Source organism: Equus przewalskii, chromosome 25 (assembly GCF_037783145.1).
Source record: "Equus przewalskii isolate Varuska chromosome 25, EquPr2, whole genome shotgun sequence".
NCBI lineage: Eukaryota > Metazoa > Chordata > Mammalia > Perissodactyla > Equidae > Equus > Equus przewalskii.
Genome location: NC_091855.1, coordinates 37,991,136 through 38,012,266, shown reverse-complemented (window position 1 = coordinate 38,012,266; position 21,131 = coordinate 37,991,136). Strand labels below are relative to the sequence as shown.

At 48.8% G+C, this 21,131-nt stretch overlaps 1 protein-coding gene across 1 annotated transcript in view; it reads right to left on the bottom strand.

Moving 5' to 3' along the window:
* Positions 1-8,814, bottom strand: part of C25H14orf132 (chromosome 25 C14orf132 homolog) — a 41,913-nt gene extending 33,099 nt beyond the window's left edge. Inside the window, exon 1 of the mRNA XM_008537685.2 lies at positions 8,255-8,814. Within this exon, the coding sequence (XP_008535907.1) occupies positions 8,255-8,281 (27 nt within the window). The 5' untranslated portion in view covers positions 8,282-8,814. The remainder of the gene's footprint in view (positions 1-8,254) is intronic.
* Between the last annotated feature and the right edge of the window lie 12,317 nt (positions 8,815-21,131).

Genomic DNA, 21,131 nt, shown 5'->3' with positions numbered 1-21,131 from the left:
CAAAAAGAGGAGGACTGGCAGCAGATGTTAGCTCAGGGCTGATCTTCCTCAAACAAGCAAACAAACAAAAACAAAACAGATTCACAGAAACTGACCAAATTAGTGGTTGCCAGAGGCAGAGGGTGGGGCAATTAGGTAAAGGAGGTCAAAAGGTATAAACTTCTAGTTATAAGATAAATACGTTCTAAGGATGTAATGGTGACTGTAGTTAACAATACTGTACCGGATATTTGAAGGTTGCTAAGAGACTAGATCTTAAAAGTTCTCACCACAAGAAAAAAAGAATTGTAACTATGTGAAGTGACAGATGTTAACTAAACTTATTGTGGTAATCATTTTGCAATATGCACATATATGAAATCATTATGTTGTACATCTTAAACTTATACAATGTTATATGTCAACTATATCTCAATAAAACTGGGGCGGGGGGAGAAAGAGAATGGCCGAAAATTTTCCAAATGGGATGAAAAGTATAAACTCACAGATGCAAGAAGCTCCCAAACTCTCACAACAAGAAACATGAAGAAAACTACATTAAGGCACATTATTATCAAAGTGCTCAAAATCAGTGAAGAGAAAACTGTAAAAGCAGCTGAAGGAAAAAAAAGACACATTGTGTTCAGAGGAACAAAATAAGGATGGTGTTAGACTTCTCCCTGGAAACAAGGCAAGCAGGAAGATGGGGGAGCAACATCTTTAAAATACTGAAAAAAAAAACTGTTAACATAGAATTCTAAGCCCAGTAAAAAATAACTTTCAAAACTGAAAGCCAAAAAAAGACTTTTTTTCTCCAGACAAACAAAAGCTGAAAGAATTCATCACCAGCACTTCTGTACTACCAGAAATGTTAAGGTTCTGTAGGCAGAAAGATAATGACACCACAAAGAAATATGGATCTACACAAAGGAATAAAGAACACTGGAAATAATAACCATATGGGAAAACATAAAAGATTTATTATTATTATTTAGATCTCTTTAAAAGATAATTGACTTTTTGGGGCTGGCCCGGTGATGCAGTGGTTAAGTTCACATGGTCCACTTCGGTGGCCCGGGCTTCACTGGTTCAGATCCCGGGTGCAGACATGGCACCGCTTGGCAAGCCATGCTGTGGTAGGCGTCCCACATATAAAGTGGAGGAAGATGGGCATGGATGTTGGCTCAGGGCCAGTCTTCCTCAGCAAAAAGAGGAGGACTGGCAGCAGATGTTAGCTTAGGGCTACTCTTCCTCAAAAAAAAAAAAAGATAATTGAAGATAATTGACTTTCAACAAAAATAATATTAATGTAGTGTGAGGTTTATAACATATGTAGAAGTGAAATGTGTAACAATAATAGCACAAAAGCTAAGAGGGGAGAAACAGACACTATATGTGAAGTGGCATAATATTTCTAGATAGGTGGTAATAAGATAAAGATATATACTATAAATACTAAAACAACCACTAAAATAACAAAATAGTTATAGCTAATAAGCCAACAGAGGAGATAACATGGAATAATAAGAAATTCTCAATTGATCCAAAAGAAGGCAGAAAAAGAGGAAAAGTGGAACAAAGGACAGTGGGGCCAATAGGAAACAAACATCAAGACAGTAGATTTAAACCCAACTATAGGAAAAATCACATTAAACATAAACGGCTTACACACTCCAATCAGAAGGCAGAGATTGTCAGACTGGATGTAAAAAGTAAGCTGAGGTGGCATGGAGATCTGACTTGAATCCCAGCTGGGGGCTCCAGGCAAACGACTTTGCCTTTCCAAGCCTCAGTTTCCTCATCTGTGAAATGGATCTTAAAACTGCCTGTCCCATGGGGCTGTCATGAGGATTTAGTGAGATTCTGCGGATTGCTCAACACAGCGCCTGCCTGGCACCTCCTAAGCATCTGATGAACGGCAGCTGTGATGGGGAGCTACAGGGACATCTTGAGGGAACAGAACAGAGAGGGAGTGAAGAGATGGGTTTCCATCATCTCAGAGTAGAAGGACCCCCGAAGCAGGACTGAGCATATAGCACATGCTCCGCAAATGCTCAAGTATTTAATTGGAGACTTGCGATCCACCTCCAGATGCCCTCTCAGTTCTGTGATATACAACTGTTTTAAGTTAAATGGAATGTCTTCACTCCTAAAACACTATCTAGAAATCTGGTCTACAGAAAACACTACAGATTTTTACTTCTTCCTTAACTGCTCATTACACCCCTGCAAAAATCTAACACTATATTCTCTCCTGAGGCAAGTCTAATGAGAACAACAAAATATTTAAATCTTTTAAATGGGAATCTGAAGTACAACAAGACAGGCCCTTCGGTCAAAAACATTTGAGATAATAGACAGTTTGTATTTTAATGATAATTCTTGCCTTACCGAAAAAGGAGTAGTGGCTGGCTGGGGAAAACATCCTCTAAGTAGCACATCACCAGACTCCCTAGAATTCTGTTTTTCTGGGCAGTACTGTGTTCCTCTGGGGAGGGAAAACTTCTGCTGGTTTCTTGCAGTTCTTTCAGAATGACCCCAGGGGCCTTGAGTGTAGCTACCACCATTTCAAGAGATAACAAAACCGCCTCGTCAACACTACCAGATGTCTTTTGTGTTTTCTTCCCCGGCTCCATGAAAAATGATTAAAATGCAAATTAACTGTGAGCCTCCCAACGGCCAGGTGCAGGGAGAGGTGGGGGAACTGGGCCTCGTGGGGGATGCAGCAACATCTTAGGTATGATTAGACTACACATGTCTCCCAGAAAGACCCAGCCGGTGTCAACACAATGTTCCAGATGTAGCCACGTCCTCCCACCAGCAAGGCCGAGGTTCTAAGAGCTGGGCTGAGGGGAGGAGTGGGGGGGAGGGGGGAGCCTCCTCAGGTCTCCCTAGCAAGTAGTGATCCCCCCATCCCACATCCCACAGCTCTTCCTCCCTCCACAACTCAAGGAACTTACTCTCTTACCAGGTGACACATATTAGGCTGAACTGTATACGAATATGAAACTATCATTTTGTGGGTCAAAAAATGGTCAAACGTCAGCAACTTCATATGGTTTTACCTAATAACATCATGGCCTACCTTCTTAGTAATAATTCACTTCTCTCCTGGGCTTGGCAGTTTACAAGGTTTTGTCACGGTCTACACGCACCTGTCCAGTCTAGAGACATTGCACTGGCAGCCCCAGGATGAATCCAGCCCACACACCTGTTCAGTTTGGTCCAGGTCATAGCTAGTCTCCAAGGATGGCCGCCATCCACTCCTTCCCTCCATCCTGGATGAGCATGCTACTCCCCACATCAAGAGATGGAACCTGACTCCTGTCCCCCAAAATCTGGGCTGGCCTGAGGACTTTCTTGACCAAAAGAATGAGGAGTTAGTGACATTCTGGGACTTCCAAGATTAGTTCATAAGAATCTTTGCAGCTTCCACCTGGGAATGCTTATACGAGGGGCAAGCAGGGCCACCCAGGAAGAGACCACCATCCTGGGATGATACCCCAGCTGCCTGAAGAAACGTCTGCAGGATGAAATGCCAAGTGGAGAGCACGGTCAAGCTGAATGGAGTTGGCAGACACGTATGTGAAGAAACCACACTGGACGTCTAGACTCCAGCCCCAGCGGCCCCAGCTGATGCCACTGGAGCAGAAACAAACTGCCCAGCTCTGTCCTTCCCAAATTCTGGTCCCAAAAATCATGAGCAAAATAAATTATTGCTTTAAGCCACTAAGGAACTGAAATAATAAGCAATAAGTAATCGAAGCAGCTCACACCATGGTTGGTCCATTCGTGAAAAATTTTTAATTAGTTGCCAACATTTGAAAATCCAGACTGCCCGTAAGAATCAGGATGCTCAGTTTTCTTGAGGACCCGGAAGCGCCCGCAGCCCAGGGCCTGTGTGTCTACATGGCACAGAGAGGTGCTGGGACTCAAGGCCGCTGCTCGCCGGGCCCAGGCCAGGCCCTGCTCTCTGGGTCACCACAGCCTCGCACCCCAACTGTTCTGCTCCACAAGGTCACCTGCCTGGCCCCAGTCTCCCTGGCCTCATCTCCCACTCCCTTGCCACCTGTCCCCTCAGCCCAACCGAACCGCAACTTGCAACCCCCACCCCCAACAGGAGACACTGTTTTGAGCCTTTGGACATGTCTTCCCCTCTGCCTGGAATGTCCTCACTCCTCTGTCTACACCACAGCCACGCATCCTTCAAACTCAGCTCAATTCAAACCTCCAGAAGCCTTCCCTGACCTCTGAAGTGGGGTGAGGTGCCTCCTCTGGGCTCCCAGGGCACCTCCGTTTACCTCCACCCTGTCACATATCACATGGCAGGGGCTGTGACCCCCTCCTCCCCAGGGCTCCGTGTAAGAAGGGTCTGCACACTGGGCATGTTTGCTGAATGACTAGATGAACAGTTCCATGAGGAAGGCAATTTTGTGCCCATTTCACAGGTGATGAAACTGAGGTTTAGAGAACTGATCTGTCCACTGCTTCTCTAAGACCAGTGGCCACTAACACAAGAACCAAGATCCTCACTCTTTATGGGTCTTCAGACCCTGGAATGGGTTAAATTGCGTCTCTTGAAAAGATACATTGAAGTCCTAACTCCTGGTGCCTGTGAATGTGACCTTGTTTGAAAACAGGATCTCTGCAGAGGCAATCAGGTCAAGACGAGGTCATCTGGGTGGGCCCTAACCAATGTGACTGGTGTCCTTATAAGAAGGGCAGAGACACAAGAGACACAGAGGGAGAGCACCAGTGACAACAGAGGCAGAGACTGGAGTGTGTCTCCAAGCCAAGGAACACCAAGTATTGCAGACAGCGCCGTGAAACTAAGAGAGAGGCGTGGAATGGCTTCTCCCCTAGAGCCTGCAGGAGACCAGGACCTTGCTGACCCCCTGATCTTGGACTTCCTGCCTCCAGAACTGGGAGAGAAGAAATGTCTGCTGTTTAAGCCCCTCAATTTGTGGTAATTTGTTATGGTGGTCCTAGGAAATGAATACACCTCTTTAAGAACTTGTTTAAAATGTACATAAACACAACATTTTGTGTACCTCAAAGGATCAATGATTCCCTGAAGCGGATCCATGGAGGGTCCCTGGTCGTCCCCACCATCCCCCCTCACGTGGACTGCTCTGCGAGGTGGTACGACGACCTGGAAGGAGAACCCTGAGGTCAGCAGATGGGGCTCCACTCCCGCTCCTCTGCGTCTTGGCCAAGCCACTCTGGCTCTCTCCCCATTTCCTCCCCGTCTATTGGATGGGAATAACAAAGGCACCCACCCCAATGACAGGCTTCCCACCTGTGGCAGGTGTGGTCTGGAGGGAGAACCTCAATTCTGGAGCAAGTTTCCAGGTTACGTTATTCTGGGCCTCACTATTTTAAGTTGCTAAACCAATACTCGGGTGACTTTCAGTGACCACATGACTTTTGATGACCCAAAAGGGACCAGGAAGACAAGGATCTGTTTCATCCAGAGACAGGGGAGGGAGACAGCCCTGCAGTGTGGGTTTAAGCTCCGGGTCTCGACCTTCACCGTACACTGGAACAAAGCGGGGGATGAGAAGAAAATCCTGATGGCTGCTCCCAGCCCCGGACTCTGAGGGGATTGTCTGGGGTCCGACCTGGGCAGCAGGACTCTTAAAAGCTCCTGGGAAAGTGTAATGGAAGTGACATTTCATCCATCAGACCCCAATCCTCAAAGTCTTGACGGTGACAAGTATTCAGGGGGGAGGGCCCTTGACACCTCGAATTCACTGTCTTTTCCTGCTAACGTCTTTTCACGCACATCCATCTTGTCTCGCCCTCATCCAATCATCCAACAGACACTTGTGGAGAACCTACCATGTGCCAGGCATATTGGTCGCCCTCGCTGGGAATGGCCTGGCTCATCATTTCTCCAATACTCTGTAAGCACCCAGAAAGAAAATCTATATCCCATTCAACTCTGTCCCGCAGTGTCCCCGTCCCAGTGCCTGACGTGGAGCTTGGCACAAGGGCAGTACTCAACATTCGCTCAACAAGCGGGTGGAGGCACTAACATTTCGCTACCAACCTGCCTGCTGCTGACGTGTGGGGACGGGCACTCGGTCACACACACCTGGCCGTCCCTGCACACCCAGAGCACGTGCTGAGCACTCACTTCAGGCAAGCACGGCTAATGCTGCAGATAAAGGAGTAAAAGTTCCCACCCTTTTGGGGATAAGAGGAACAGAGCAACACCAGAAAGCAATCCATTACAGTACAACGGACCATGGTAAGACCACTTCCGGGCGGAGAAGAAGAGATGAGTCATCTTCAAATATGTCCGCTCTGTCCTTTATATTGTGTCTCCAGGGTGAAGAATAAGATGGAAAATCCAGCATCTTTGCAAATACTCAGACCCACATTTGAAACTCAGTTCTCCTCCCTACTATTGGCATGTCCTGGACAAATTATTTAATCTCGTTGAAGTGTGATATCCTGATCTGTAAAATGCGCACGACGGTGCCCAAGTCACAGATTTGTAAGGATCGGCTGGAATCACGTGTGCGAGTGCCTGGCGTCCGGCATGCGGCAGGTGTTTAGCAAACCTTAGCCTCTCTCCCCATCTGACGGCACTTCATGTCTCCGCTCCTTGCGGCTAGCTCAGGACTGAGCCTGTAATCAACGCACAAACATCTGCCAACAGGAACAAACTGAGCCCATGAAACTTGAATTGTAAACAAACAAAAAAATAAAGAACCCAATCTCCGTGCAGGCTCTGCCTATAGGTGCTGAAAAGCTCTGTGTTTATTTTGTCAAGTCACCATAGCAACTCGTGATGCAGCGACCAGCCCCAGGCTTAACTGTGATCAATTTATTTTGTAACCAAGGAAATGCCAGCTGTTCCGTGGGATCCAGCAGGGAAAGCAGAGACAGAGGTTGTGTGAGCGCCTCTCTCCTCTAGAAATAAATCTGGCGAATCCTCCTCAGTTTTCATGTAGCTAAAGTCACCACTATCTAAAATGATGTCCACATGACAATATGTATAAACATGGATTTAGGAATAGGAGACAGAAAAGCTAGGCAAAAAAAAGGGCCAGCGTTGCTCATGGGAGCAATTAACATTACAGAAAACTCGTTATGAGGCTGCCAAGAGCTGGGACCTGGGCCCCTTGGAGCTAGCTTGGGGATTCTGCATCCTTTCATGCCTGCGTTTGTTCTCAGACTCGCTGTCCATACAGACTGGATTTTGCTGCTACTTTTTAAACAAGCCACCACCACCATGAAGTCGGGGGAAGAGGAAAACGTCCCCTCAAACTCCAGTCCCTGGAAAATTAAACAGCAGCTAGTGGGACCCCTGCCACACACCCAGGGGACAGAGGGAACCTCGGTGGCCTTCCTACCTCTAGGTTCCCAACATAACCAACTCATAGAAGGTGCAAGGTCTGAATCTGGTACACTGGGACTTACTCTGCCACACTAAATGGGGCCCTTCCCTGGAGCCAGCCTGTGGGCCAGCACTGGGTCCTCCAGAGCCCACAGACAGCTCGAGAAAGCGGGTGTGTGTTTGCCTTTGTTCTGGCTCAAGGGAGTTGAGGGTCGGAAACGTAAAGATCACCCAACCTCAAAACTCAAGGGGATGCTCCCGGAGCAAAGATGACGCTCTGAGAGGTCATGTTTCCCCTGCCATCGGGAGCATGTTTTGTGTGGAGGGAAGAGCGATGGTCGCGCGGGCACTGGATGGCTACAGACTCAGCACAAAGCAAAAAAGGGGAAAACGATCGCCGCGCTCCGACGAGTGGCTGGTCACAAAGCAGGTCTCACCGCCCTCCTCGGGCTGCAGGAGCGGTGGTCTCCGCACAAAAGCGAGAAAAGTGAGGTGGGCAGCACTCGAGGCCACCAGAAAGTCGCAGGTTACCCGGCGCATCCGGAAGATAAAGAATGGGGAAGAGCGAGGTTGCCCGCCCACCCGGGTTTGCACGGATCTGGGCTGCCCGGCCTTGGAGGGCTCCGGGGCACCGGCAGGTGGGGGATGGCCAGGGAGGGGCGGCTCGCACGGCCCCTCGCAGCTTGAGACCAGGTCGACCCGGGGCGTTCAAGGCTCACGGCCTGCCCCACCCCCGGAGAACCGCGCTCCCCTCCTCCAACGCACGCACCAGGTGGGGATGCCGGCTGCAGACAAAGGACCGGGACGTGGATCCCAGGCGGGCGCCACCGCCCGGCCAGAACCCTTCTGGCGCGCCCAGCCCCGGGGCAGGGCGAGATCGTGGCCCCCAACCTCCCCAAACTTGGCTGGGGGAAGGTGCCCAGTTACCTGCGCGGCCATAAAGGACAGATCCATGGTGTCGCTGCTCCCGCGGCTGCTGCCGCCCGCGCTCGAGTCTCCGCTGCTGCTGCTGCCGGTCCAGCCGCTTGCACAACTGGCTGGGAGCGGGCCGAGCGGCGAGCACGCACCCCCGGACGCCCGCGGCGGCGGCGGCGCCAACCTCACCAGCCCCTGCGAGACGGCGCGTTCCGAACCCGCGCGGCGCCCCCGGCTGCCTCTGCGCTCGCGGCTCCGGACCGCGGTGGGGCCCGTAGGCGGGGCGGGGCGGGGCGGCTCAGGGACCCGGAGCCCCTGCACGTGACCACTCCCAGCCCCACCCCCGAGGGTGGGCTGAACCTCGGAGCGCGAGCTTCCTTGTCCCTGAGCCGTCCGGAGGGAGAAACTGAGGCCCGAGGTGGCGAGCGGTGCAGGAACCAGCCTGGAACTCAGGTCCAGCGCTGTCGGCGGCCTGCCCCGTGCCCTTAGGCCGAGTCCGCCGGGCGCGGGGAGCGGTGCTTTCGTGGGGCTGGCACGCCTTGCTCAGGGGCCTGAGGATCAGGGTCAGAGTGACCACGTTTCCTTGCCAGCTGTGCGCCCAGAGTCCGCTGCGCTGGGGGCTCTGGAGCTGGGCAAGAAGTTTAAATCCTAGCTCTGCTCTGTTGTGCGACTTGGGCAAGGTAGTGCCTCTCTGAACCTGGGCTTCCTCACCTGTGAAATGAAGATAACAGAACCTGAGAATGAAATGAGATCATGTGTCTGGCATGGGTGTCTTCAATAAATATGAGCTCGAACATGGCTAATAACGTAGAGACTAAACTGTGAATGATGCCTTCTAGAATTGCACAGTGTGCAACCTGCACAACTGGTACCCTATGGCTTTGTTCCAATCTTCCCTTACCTCAGACAGGTATCTCACATTTTTTGGATGCCATAGCTAAAATGAGGAGAACAGCAGAGATGCCGAAAGGGTCCTATGTGTGTGTATGGGTGTGTAGACACCCCAAATTTGGTGGCTGGCCCACGGAAGAGCAGGTGGGAGCTTTGCCCTTCTCTGAGGTCTTACTGGTAGGGTGTGGGTTGTGCTCGGACGGGTGTCTGGTGAGCATTGCTTGGTCCCTCCTGGCGGTGTCCCTCTCAGCACCTTCTCACCCAAGCTCATCATGAGCCCCTAAACTGCCTGTGAAGGAGGCAGCCCCCAGACTCTCAGACTTTGTCAGGAACAAGAAAGCTATGGCACAGAGAGATGGAGGAGTCTGTTCAAGGTCACCCAGCAGCTGGGAGCCCAGCAGGGGCTGTGGGAATGGGACCAGAGCCTTACGGACTGGTATGAACTGCATGTTTGTGTCCCCCTTAAAATTCATGTGTTCTAACCCTAATCCTGCAGTGGGATTTGGAGGTGGGGCCTTTGAGAAGTAATGAGGTCGTGAGGTCATGAGGGTGGAGCTCTCGAGGGGATTAGTGTCTTTATAAGAAGAGACGAGAACCGGAGTTCTTAATTTTAATTTAGTCAAAGTTTATGAATATTTTCCTTTCCAGTTAGCCCTCGTTTATGAAATCCTTTCCCAACTTGAGACCATAAAGATAATCTCCTGTAGTTTTTTATTTCAATTTTTTCATATTTCAGCCCTTTTGTAAATGATTATTTTTTGGTCTGGGTTACGGAAGCAATTTCATTTTTCCCATGTGAATAAGCAATTATCCCAGCCCTTTCTTGACCAGTCTCGCCCTTTCTGTTTGGTGTTGATTAGCATCACCAAATTTGCCAGGTGTGCATCCGGGTGTGGGTCCGTTTCTGGGAGGTCTAGTCTGTTCCATTGGCTGTTCATCTGGCCCGGTATTGATGCTGTTCTGACTTCGTCACCGAGATGGTTAATTTTAGGCGTCAACTTGACTGGGTCATGGGACGCCCAGATAGATGGTTAGACATTCTTTCTGAATTTGTCTATGAGAGTGTTTCTGGAAGAGATGAGAATTTGAATCGGTGGACTGAGCAAAGCCGTTGGCCGAACCCAACGTGGGTGCACATCACCCAGCCCACTGAGAACAAAAAGGAGGAGGAAGGTTGAGTTCGCCCCCTGCCTGACCCCCTGAGCTGTTTTAAATTTTGATGAAGTCAGTTTACCTTAATGGATTGTCGTCTGCTGTCAAGTTTAAGAACTCTTTGCCCAGCCCTAGATCCTGGAGACTTTCTCGTATGTTTTCTTCTGGAATATTTATAGTTTTCAGTTTTACACTTAAATCCATGATTCCTTTGGAGTTAATTTTTATATCAGATGCGAGACTTTGGTAGAGATTCATATTTTGCTTAAATATGAATTTGCCGGAAAGACTGTCTTTCCTCCGCTGAATTGCTTTTACACCTTTGTCAAGCTCAGTTGGGCGTAGTCGTGTGGGTCTATTTCCGGGTGCTTTGTTCTGTCCCATCCATCTATGTGTCTTCTCTTTGCTGATTGCTCCAGCTATGTGACAACTCTGGCTAAACTGATTCCTCCACTTTTATTCTTCTTTTTCAAAAGTATTTTAGCCATTCTAGTTGTGTTTTGCCTTCCTATATAAATTTTATATTAATCTTGTCTGTATCTACAAAACAATTCTACTAGGTTGGGATTATGTTAAATTTATGTATCAAATGGGGAGAAATTGCATCTTTGCTGTGTGAGTCTTTCAATCCATGAAGACAGCATAATAAATCTTTCCATTTATTTAGATTTTCTTTATTCTTTTCATCAGTGTTGTGTAGTTTTCAGCATGCAGTCCTGGACACGTTTGTTAAATTCACACCTAGGAATTTCTTTCTTTTCTTTTTTAAGGATTGTAAATGGTATTAAACTTTTCATTTTGGTGTCCATTGCAAGTATATAGAAATATCATGGGTTTTGTTTTGTCTATCTTGAATCCTGTGACCTAGAACTTATTAGTTCTTGGAATATTTTTGTAGATTCCTTGGGATTTTCTGTGTGGACAATCACGTCATCTGCAAGTATGGATCATTTTCTTTCTTTCTTTCTGACTTGTTTTCTCTTTATTTCCTTGCCTTGCCTTACTGCACTGACCAGAACTTCTAGAACGAGGTTCAACATGGGTGGTGAGGCAGACCCCCATGTTTCCATTTGCTCCTCACGAGGACCCCCGGAGGCAGGCAGGACAATGGTGAAGGTGGAGAGACCTGCCCGAGGTGGCTGGCTCTTCTGCACCCCTGGCTGCTTCGTGATGACTGTGCTCCTGCAGGGGGCATCTCGTCGAGGAGGTGCTCAGCAGACAAATGGCTGGTGCAGTTCCCCGCCTGGCAGGTCTGGCCTTGCTCAGGAAGAGCCCAGCTCTCTCCCAGGACTCAACTCTGAAGAAAAAGAGAGATGGAACAGGCGGCGAGCTGAGGACGTCTGTTGGTTTGCCTGTTCTGTTTTTATGTTTTAAACTCAAACCTCCCTGAGAGACACCTTGAGTGAATACCTGCACTGAGCTGTGTGTCCTCGACAAGCCTCTCCTCTCTGGGCTCCAGTCCTCTCATCTCTAAAAGAAGGGGCAGATGTGGACCCACCAATCCTGAGTCCATTTTTAATGCCTGCCGTGTCCTGGCAGTGGACAGAACTATTTCATCACAATGTCCTTAAAGAAAGAAAACATTGTATGTTAGTGGTCACATTCAGTGTGTCAAGGAGGACCAGAGGATTTAAAAAGTTGTCAACAAAAGCTTGAACCGAGGTATTTTTAACTGACTCTATTGATGTATAATTTACATAAATGTACCCGTTTCACATATACAGTACAGGTTGAAGAGTTTTGACACATATATACACCCGTGGAACCAGAATTACAATCAAGATACAGAAGATTCCACCTCTAAAAATTCCCTCTTGTCCCTTTGCAGTCAACCCCCACCCCCCACCTCCAGCCTCAGGCTTCCATCCTATAGGTTATGCAACCAATGTTCAGGTTTCTGTCACCGCAGATTAGATTTGTCTTTTCTAAATTTTTCTGTGGATAGAAGCATACGGAAGGGACTCGATCCACCTTATTTTCTTCAGGGTGATGTTTCTGAGAATCATCCGTATTGTTGCATGTATCCTTAGTTCCATTTTTATTGCTGGATGGCGTTCTGACATATGGACATACCACGGTTTGTTTATTTGTCCTCCTGTTGATGGACATTTGGGTTATTTCCAAGTTTTTGGTTTTTATGAACAAAGCGCCTCTGAGCATTTCTGTACAAGTCTTTGTATAGACATTTTATTTTCATTTTCTTGGATAAAAACCTGGGAGTAGAATTGCTGGGTTGTATGTTTATAAAAAATTGCCGAACTATTTTAAAGAGTGTTTGTACATTTTCGTTTCCCACCAGCAGTGTTTCAGAATTCCAGTTGCTTTGTATTCTCACCAACACTTGGCATTTTCATTGTTTTTAATTTAGCCATCCTAGTGGGTGTGAGGTGGTACTTCATTACGGTTTAAACTTGCATTTCTCTGATAACTGGTGACGTTGAACATCTCTTTTGCTTGCCTACTGTTGGCCATTTGTATATTTTCTTTTGTGAAGGATCTGTTCCAATCTTTTGCCCATTAAAAAAGATTAGATCAGTTGTCTTTTTATTATTGAATTGTAAGAGTTCTTTATGTGCTGTGGGTACAAGTTCTATGGCAGCTATATGTACTGCAAATATTTTCTCTGCCTGTGGCTTTTTTCATTTTCTTAATGGTGTTTTTCAAAGAAAAGTTCTCAGTTTTGAAAAAATCCCATTGATTTTTTTTTGTTGTTGTTCTTTTATGGTTCATGCTTTTTGTGACCTCTCTAAGAAATCTTTGCCTACCTCAATGTCATGAAGATTTTCTCCCTTTTTTCCTCCAAAGGTTTATAGTTACAGCTTTTATGTTTAGGTCTATGATCTATTTTTGTTTTTATATGTGGTATGAAGTGAAGGCTGAGGTCCTTCTTTTTTTTCTTTCCCAAATGGATGTCCAATTGTGCCAGCACCGTTTGTTGTAATGACTAACCTTTCTCCAGTGGATTACCCAGGACTAAGGCTAGGTTTAAGGAGACGCAAAGTTTAAGGTGGCACGCACTCTCAGGTGCCAACTCTGCATTTGTGCGACCCTCAGAGTGAGTGTCTCCTTAAATTTGGATGCCAAGGCACCTTGCTGGCCCCACCCACTGACGGTAAGCATCTCACTTTAGAAATTTCACTCTCCCCTGTAGCTCTCCCAGATGACCTCATCCAGGTGTGTAAGGATCCAGTGAGGACGCCCAGACCTCTGTCCTGAGCTCCAGACAGGCACGTCCATCTGTCTACTCAGCAACTTCTCCTGGGTGGTAATGACATCTCAAATGTAACCTGGCCAGCGCTGAGCTATGATGTCCCCCTTCCTCTTGGCTCTGTCACTAAGCAGATGCTGGTTCTACTCAGGCCCTCCGTGGATGACTTTGCATGGCACACACTGCACACGGGTGGCTGGCAGAGAGGCGAATGGCAGTTAAAATTCAGCCATTCTCATGGACTCCTGTGCTCGGGTGAGGGGCTGTGTCCGTCCGGAGGAGGAGGAAGGGGTGCCTTTGCTAATTGCCCCAAAGGCCGCACAAGGGCCAGTACAGCCAGGAGTCATCCTGCAGTCTTCTTTCTCCCTTATACCCGCTCTCCACCCGCTAACCCTATCGTTCACTGTGTTCTGGCCACGTGGGGCTTCTGTCTGTCCCGGGAGCATGCCAAGTGCATTTCCCTGCAGGGACATAGTCGTTGCTATTCCTTCTGCTTCCCACTCTCTTCCTCCAGGTCTTCTTTTGGTTGGTTCAGATTTCACTTCAAAAGCCACCTCCCCCAGGAGGCCTTCCCTAGCTTAAGGAAACTGTCCGTAAAATAAAAAGCACCTTATTTTATTTTTTCTCTAATGTTTCTTCATTTTTGTTGAGAGAGGCATTCTGTGCGGGCCCTGAGCATCCCGGCTTTCGGGCCACCTGCATGCTCTGGGTCCTGGCAGCTCGGTGTGGGGACAGGGGAGGGATGCATCTCTGCACAGGACACTTAACGGCTTTGGCTTCCAGGAACAATCTCCAGGCTGCTGTCGTGCCAAGTCCTGGACACATAATTCATGCACACAGAGAACTTGGGATCCTGTGAAGAGGAACATTCTGTTCCTTAAAAGGCTCTCGGCCTGAAGGCCACAGCAGGAGGCCTGACTCTGTCATTGTGCCTCATCTGGGACCCAGATGGAGCAGGCAGGGGGCCGCAGAGACCCTGGGGTGGATGCTTTCTTTTCCTGGGAGGCCCTTCAAAGGGTTTAAGAATTCATGAACTTCTCACAGAGTGATTGATAAATTATTCAAAGCACGTCACCGCGGTGGAGACAGCCCAGGACCCATCCCCCATTTTAGCCGGCAGAGAAAATTGAGGGCAGCAGCAGGGACAGCAAAATACCTAGGAAATCCTGCTGTCCTTTGAGGCGTGGGCCCAGCACTCCCTGCTCTGTCCACTCTCGCAGCCAGACACGTTTTTTCTGAGCATTTACTACGGATCTCCCTCGGTGTTTTTTTAGAAATGACCCTAGACCACCAGTATCGGATCACCAGGGGACCTTGTTAAAAGGCAGATTCCTCCTGAATCAGATTATCTAGAAGGGGACCGCGGCGCTGGCATGGTACACACTCCCTGCATGAAACTGACACCGGCTTACCTTCCTCCCAACCGAAATTAAGCCTTCTCGTCTCTGGGCCTCCCTAGGACCCTGCAATGAAATCGTGATTCTATTCCATTCCATTTAACAGGTGTTTACTGAGCACCCGCGCTGTGCCGCACACAGGCGTGGCATCTTGTATGCGTTGCCTCTAAACCCCAGAAAATACAGGCTCACAGAGGTTGAGAAACTTGCTCAGGTCACTCAGCACATATGGGCAGAGTCAGGATTTGAATCCAGATCCAGCTGATTCTGAGTCCACGTGTCTTGTATGCTATGGCTCCTGTCCATAGGAACCTCTGTTTTAGTTAGTTGGAAGCAAGAACAAGTAATTATAAAGTGAGGAAGAATTCGTTCCTTCATTCATTCTGTAACTCAACAAGTTCCCATTCATCCATTCAGTGCGTGTTTCCTGAGCATCTACTGTGTGCCAGGCACCGCGTGCTTAGAAGGGTCGAGGGAGCTGTGCAGAGCTTCAACAGCGATGACAGGGAGCTGCCATATGGTCCAAAGCTCCCTATTTGGGGAGGCTGAAGAATCGGGTTTGCATCTCGGCCCTGCCACTTGCCAGCTAGGTGACATTAGGCAAGATACCTAACCTTTCTGAGCCAGAGCTTTTTCATCTCTAAAAGTGGAGGATTGAATGAGACGGCAGACAGAGTGCCGAGCACTGCACCTCACACATAGTAGGTATGCTGTTGATGGTAGGAGACAAAAAGGTTAGTTCAAGTCCATGGGGGGAGGAGAAGGTGCTAGTTTTTGTTTGTTTGGTTTTTTTGGGAGGAAGATTGGCCCTGAGCTAACATCTGTTACCAATTTTCCTCTTTTTGTTGAGGAAGATTGTCGCTGAGCTATCATTTTTGCTAGTCTTTCTCTATTTCATGTGAGATTGCTTTCACAGTGTGGCTTGATGAGCAGTGCTGGGTTTGTGCCCGGGATCCGAACCTGTGAACCCCAGGCCACCAAAGCTGAGTGCGCAAATTTAACCACTGCACCACCAGGCCAGCCCCAGAGAAGGGGCTAGTTTTACACAAGGATCACGTATTTGTTTACGTTTGTTCTAGTTCTGACACACGTTCTGCTAGAACGAGGACACCAGAGGATCATAGAGCCAGAGGTAGGATGGTTTCTTATTCACCCGTGAAACGCACCAGCGCCTAGCAGCGCCTGGCTTAAACACAGTGCTGTGGGAATGCTTCCTGGATGAACAGACCGATGAGCTAACAAACATTATGGTTGAATAAATAAAGGAATAAAACTAAGTAGGAGGATGTAGGAAGTAAAAGTCCCCTCTGCCCCCTCACTGACCTCACCTGCTGTCCTCTGCTGGAGCACGTGCATCGGGGCTGTTACTGAAAACAAGTGAATGCTTGATGCTGGAAGCTCACCAGTCGGTCGCACTGATTCCTCCGTGGTGCAGGGCCCCTGGAGCAGGATTCCTGGGCCATTGCCACACCCACGTCTCCTAGCACCCTCATACACTCACTCATTCACTCCAAAACAGTGACTGAGCTCCCACCGAGAGCCAGGTGCTGTGCCAGGCTCCCTGGAGGATGGATACACCTTCACTGGGCGGTAGTTCACAGGGGCGAAATGTACCAGGGCCATCACCAAACGTTAACATGGTCCAGACCTGTGCTATCCAATATGGCAGCCACCGGCCGCATGTAGCTAAGGAGCACTTGAAACATGCCCAGTCTGAATAGAGCTGTAAGCGTAAAATACATGCAGGGTTTTACGCACAATCATTTTTATATTGATTACATGTTGAAATGACAGTATTTTGATAAATTGGGCTAAATAAAATAAATTATTAAAATCAATTCTACCTGTTTCTTTATGTTTGTTTTTTTTAACGTGGCTACTAGAAAATCTTAAATAGCATATAGTGGCTCTCGTTCTGTTTCTATTGAAGAGCCCAGGCAGAGAGAATTCAGAGCAAAAAGCTCAGCCATGATGCTGGGATGGGAGGCAGGTGGACTGGAGGGGCTGGGCATGCTTTGTGGCTTTCAGGGATGGGCTGGCTTGGGGCAGGTGGGCAGAAAGAGGGACAGACGAGGTACTCCAGCCAGGAGTCAATTTCAACCAAAATAAGTCCCCAGTTTCCCAAGTAGACAAAACCGAGAGGCATGTCAAACCCAGACATGCTCGTCTCACTGTTTGGGGAGGATGGCAGCCTCCTGCACCCTAGCGTCCCAGGCCGGGACCAGGGGCCTTGATGGGGGCTGGGGTGTGGAACACTGAGCCTCAGAAATCCTGTGTCCCCCTCCGAAATCCGTGCCACACATCTGCTAACATCTCTCATGCACGGAGAAGTGTCTGCCTCTCCCCAAACCCCAGCTCAACCCTTCCAGGCCACCCCCACTTGCTCTACTTTGTAGGAAACTTCCAGAGCTCCAGGCACCGTCCCCAGAAAGTAATTGCTGTTTCTGCTTCCTTTGTTGGCTGCGCCTCCAGAGTCTGATGAGCTCATTTTAATTAAAGTCCTGATTGCATTGGGAAGCAACGGTGGGGACGTGCAGGTCTGCTGGGGAGGGCGGCAGCGCTGTGACGCAGGAAGATGCTTCTGCCCCCAGCTTTGCCTGCCTGGGCGGCTGCCTGAAGTCACCTCCCAGAAACAACAACAACAACAGCAACGATGATAGCAATCATGCGGTCACCAGGCCGCTCCTGTTTTCCTGCACGTAGCTCCCAAGCCCCTCTGTGTCTACCTCTTGGTCACTCCGCAGAGCGGCCCTGGGAGGCAGCCCAGGCCAGGGCACGGGGTCTGCATGTCACAGTCGCAGTTCAGAGAAGCAACTGCCTCGAAGTCGTGACTCATGAGCAGAAGGGCAGGACTTGAACTCAGCGTCAGGCCTGGTGATCTGGCCACTCTCCCAGCTCGTATCCCGACTCCTGGGAGTAAGATGTGTCCCTCAGGACCCCCAGCCACATCCTACCTCTGCCTCCACTTAGCTGACTTGATCTCCGGGAGCCTCGATTTCTGCATTGTGTAAAATGGCTAATGTCACGGACAGCAAGGATTTGATTAAAATCAGCACCTCCATTGGAGGCCTGCTCTTGCCCTCCCATGGCTCCTCGTGGCGTCCAGGACAGAGTGTGAGCATCTCAGTGTGGCTCCCACGCCCTCCCAGCTCCGCCCTGCCAGCCTCCTCACTTCCTCTGGCCCATTTCCCTCTGACCTCTCTGCTCTGGCCGCGCTGAACTGGTCTAATGACTCCAGCCAAGCTGTGCTGCCTCTCTCCTTCAGCCTTTGCCCCCGGTTCCCTTCTGCCTGGAACACGCTCCCTGTAACCGCCCCCCCGTCCCCACACACTATCCCTGTCCCATCCTGCCTGCATCTTCCTCACCCTTCATGGCTCCATGCAGACATCCCCTCCTCCAGGGATCTGCCCAGGGCTGCCCAGTGCCCACCCTCATGGGAGCCTGCATGCTTACCACGCTGACCATGTGCCCCTACACTGGAAAGCTCCTGGAAGGGACACGCCTGGCGACCTCACTGCTCTGACCCCACTGCCTGTCTCCTAGATCTGAGGCTAGAGATAAGCAAGGATTCTGGAACCAGGCCTGGCTTGGATGCTGTTATGGGTTGAATTGTGTCCCCCCAAAGACATGTTGAAGTGCTAACACCCAGGACCTGTGAAAGTGTCCTTGCTTGAAAGGAGGGTCTTGCAGATGTAGTCAAGTTAAAATAAGGTCATTAGGGTGGGCGATAATCCAATATGATTGTTGTCCCTACAAGAAGAGGAAAAGAGACAGAAAAACAGAGAGAGAGAAGACAGCCATGTGACGATGGAGGCGGAGACCAGAGTGATGCAGCTACAAGCCCAGGAACGCCCAGGGCTGCTGGCCACCAGCAAAACCTGGGGAGAGACGAGGAAGGACTGAGTCTGCTGACGCCTTGGTTTCAGACGTCTAGCTTCCGGAACAGTAAGAAAATAAATATATTTCTGTTGTTTTAAGCCACTTGGTTTGTGGCTCTTTATTAGAGCAGCTGTAGGAAACTGATCCAAACGCCCAGCTCTACGACTGACTGCGACATTCACTCTGTGCTTCAGTTTCTTGCAAATGGGGATGATAGTTAGGATTCACCTTGTAGAATTGTGAGGATTAAATGAATTAACAGTGTGAAGCCTAGTAAACAATAAATGCTCTGTAAGAATGAGCTGTTATTACTATTTATAATAATAGGTGCTCAAAAATTTATGTTGAAAAACGAGGCAGGTGAAAGACACATAGTAGGTGTTCCAGAATTATTCATTCCCCTTTTCTCTGTGCTCACCAGGTACAGCTGCCATTTATGTCTGGAAACTGACAGTGGACATGTGTTGTTTGTCTCTTTCCAGCATCCATTTTCTCTCTTCTGGTGGCAGTGCCCCAATTTTCCTTGGATGATCCCCATCCTCAGCTCTCTGTCCATGTGGCTCATCTGGAGTTGATCCTACACTCCACTACTGTGGGAATTTGATTCAGAGGGGGACATGTAATCCCAAGTTGGTTCAATGAGAGTTAGCTCTGGAATTTTGACTGGAAAGAGAAGCTTTCTTTCTGTGAGGTTGCTAAGCTGGTAGAATGTAAATCTGGAGTTGCTAGCAGCCATCTTTCTACCAAAGCTAACCAAAGGAAAGTAGAGAAGAGAGATGGAGAAAGTTCCTAATACCATCACTGGAGCACCTGGATCCTATGGTGCCTGAAGGCACATCTACCTGTGGACTTTTCAGTTACCAGAGAAAATAAACTGCAATTTTATCTCCTTAAACCAAAAGATCTGACTCAATATTGAAATTGGGAGCGGAAGGGGTTGTTGCAGGTGACAGAACCTAAAATGAGGAATCGGCTGAATGGCGAATGGTGTGGAACAATGAGAATTTTCCCACCTGCAGCAAGGAAGTTGGCAGTCCCTGTTAAACAGGAGGAACCAGCTGGCTAAGAGTCACTTACTTGTCCTGGGACTGGGGCCATGTACCTGCTGGTACTGGACTTTAAGAGATGTGGCAGGAAAAAGGATACTGGAGCATGTTGACTGCTTCCTGCGGACTTCAGTAAATTCTTACTAGAAAGAGACGAGCTTTGATGGAAGCTGGCCCGTCCAAGTGATGGGCGAGAACAAAAGAATAAAATCCTCTTTCTTACATGAGGCTTTTTCTGCCTGTGGTCAATAACGCAAGTTGACTGAGAGTCAGAAAAGAGAACAGAGGAAGGCCTGTTTCCAATCTGTAGAATTTCCCAACTGTGGCCTGGATGCAAGGACCACCCCCTCCAGCAGAGCTCTAGCTTTGGATGCTGGTCAGAGGAGTCGTCCTGAAACAAGTAGACGGGGATCTTGATGAGCTTGTAAGTTCATTGAACTTCTGGAGAAATCCCAATCCTGGGAAACTGAAAGCCTAGTTGCTCAGCCCCTAAGGGAATCGCGAAGCCTTGAACCTACACCAACAGGAGTTTGATCGCCAGCCATACACTTCCAAAGGAGCATCCTTCACGATCCAGCAGGGCAGGTCAGCAGATTAGCAGAGCAGAGACACCCAAAAGTGGCTGATCAAAGGACTCGTCCATCTCCAGGAAGGAGTCCTCGCTGTCATTCATAAGCTAAAGAACATGGGCAAGTGACAGCCTTATGTTGTTTTTCCTTATCTTCTTTTCCCAAAGGTATTTTTGTTGCAATTTTTCTTGTTTTTTCTCCACCGTTATACAAGAGCTGTGTTAGGAGAGTTAGTTTACCATTCAGCCATATGTTGCTGGACTCTAGGAACTATACTCGGATCTAATTGAGATTGATGAAATCCACCCAGAGATCGTGGGTTCGGATCTGGATGTGGACATGCCTTTAGCTTGTCTCTGATTCGGGGTGGGGAGAGGGTAGTGTTTGATCGTCTGTGATGTTGCTGCCCTGTGTTAGGTGGAGGCATTTTTGAAGCTGAGGGCAGACGGTGGTATGCGGAGATTGGTTAAGTACAGGATGTAGTTGACATCTATTGCTTTCATCTGCCCAACACCCATCCTTGCCTTTTCTGCTCCCAGCACCCTGTTTTTGCCTTGGGAAACAGACCTTCCCAACTGCCACACATAGTGCTTAGGCCAGGTTGAGACGTCCTTCACCTCCCAACTTCTCAGCCCTAGGGGTCACTCCATGACCCGGGCCTGGACCATCGGTGATTACATCCCACACTCCGTCAGGGATAGACATATTATTCCAATAAGAGTCAAGCAAATGCTTTCTCTGGAACTG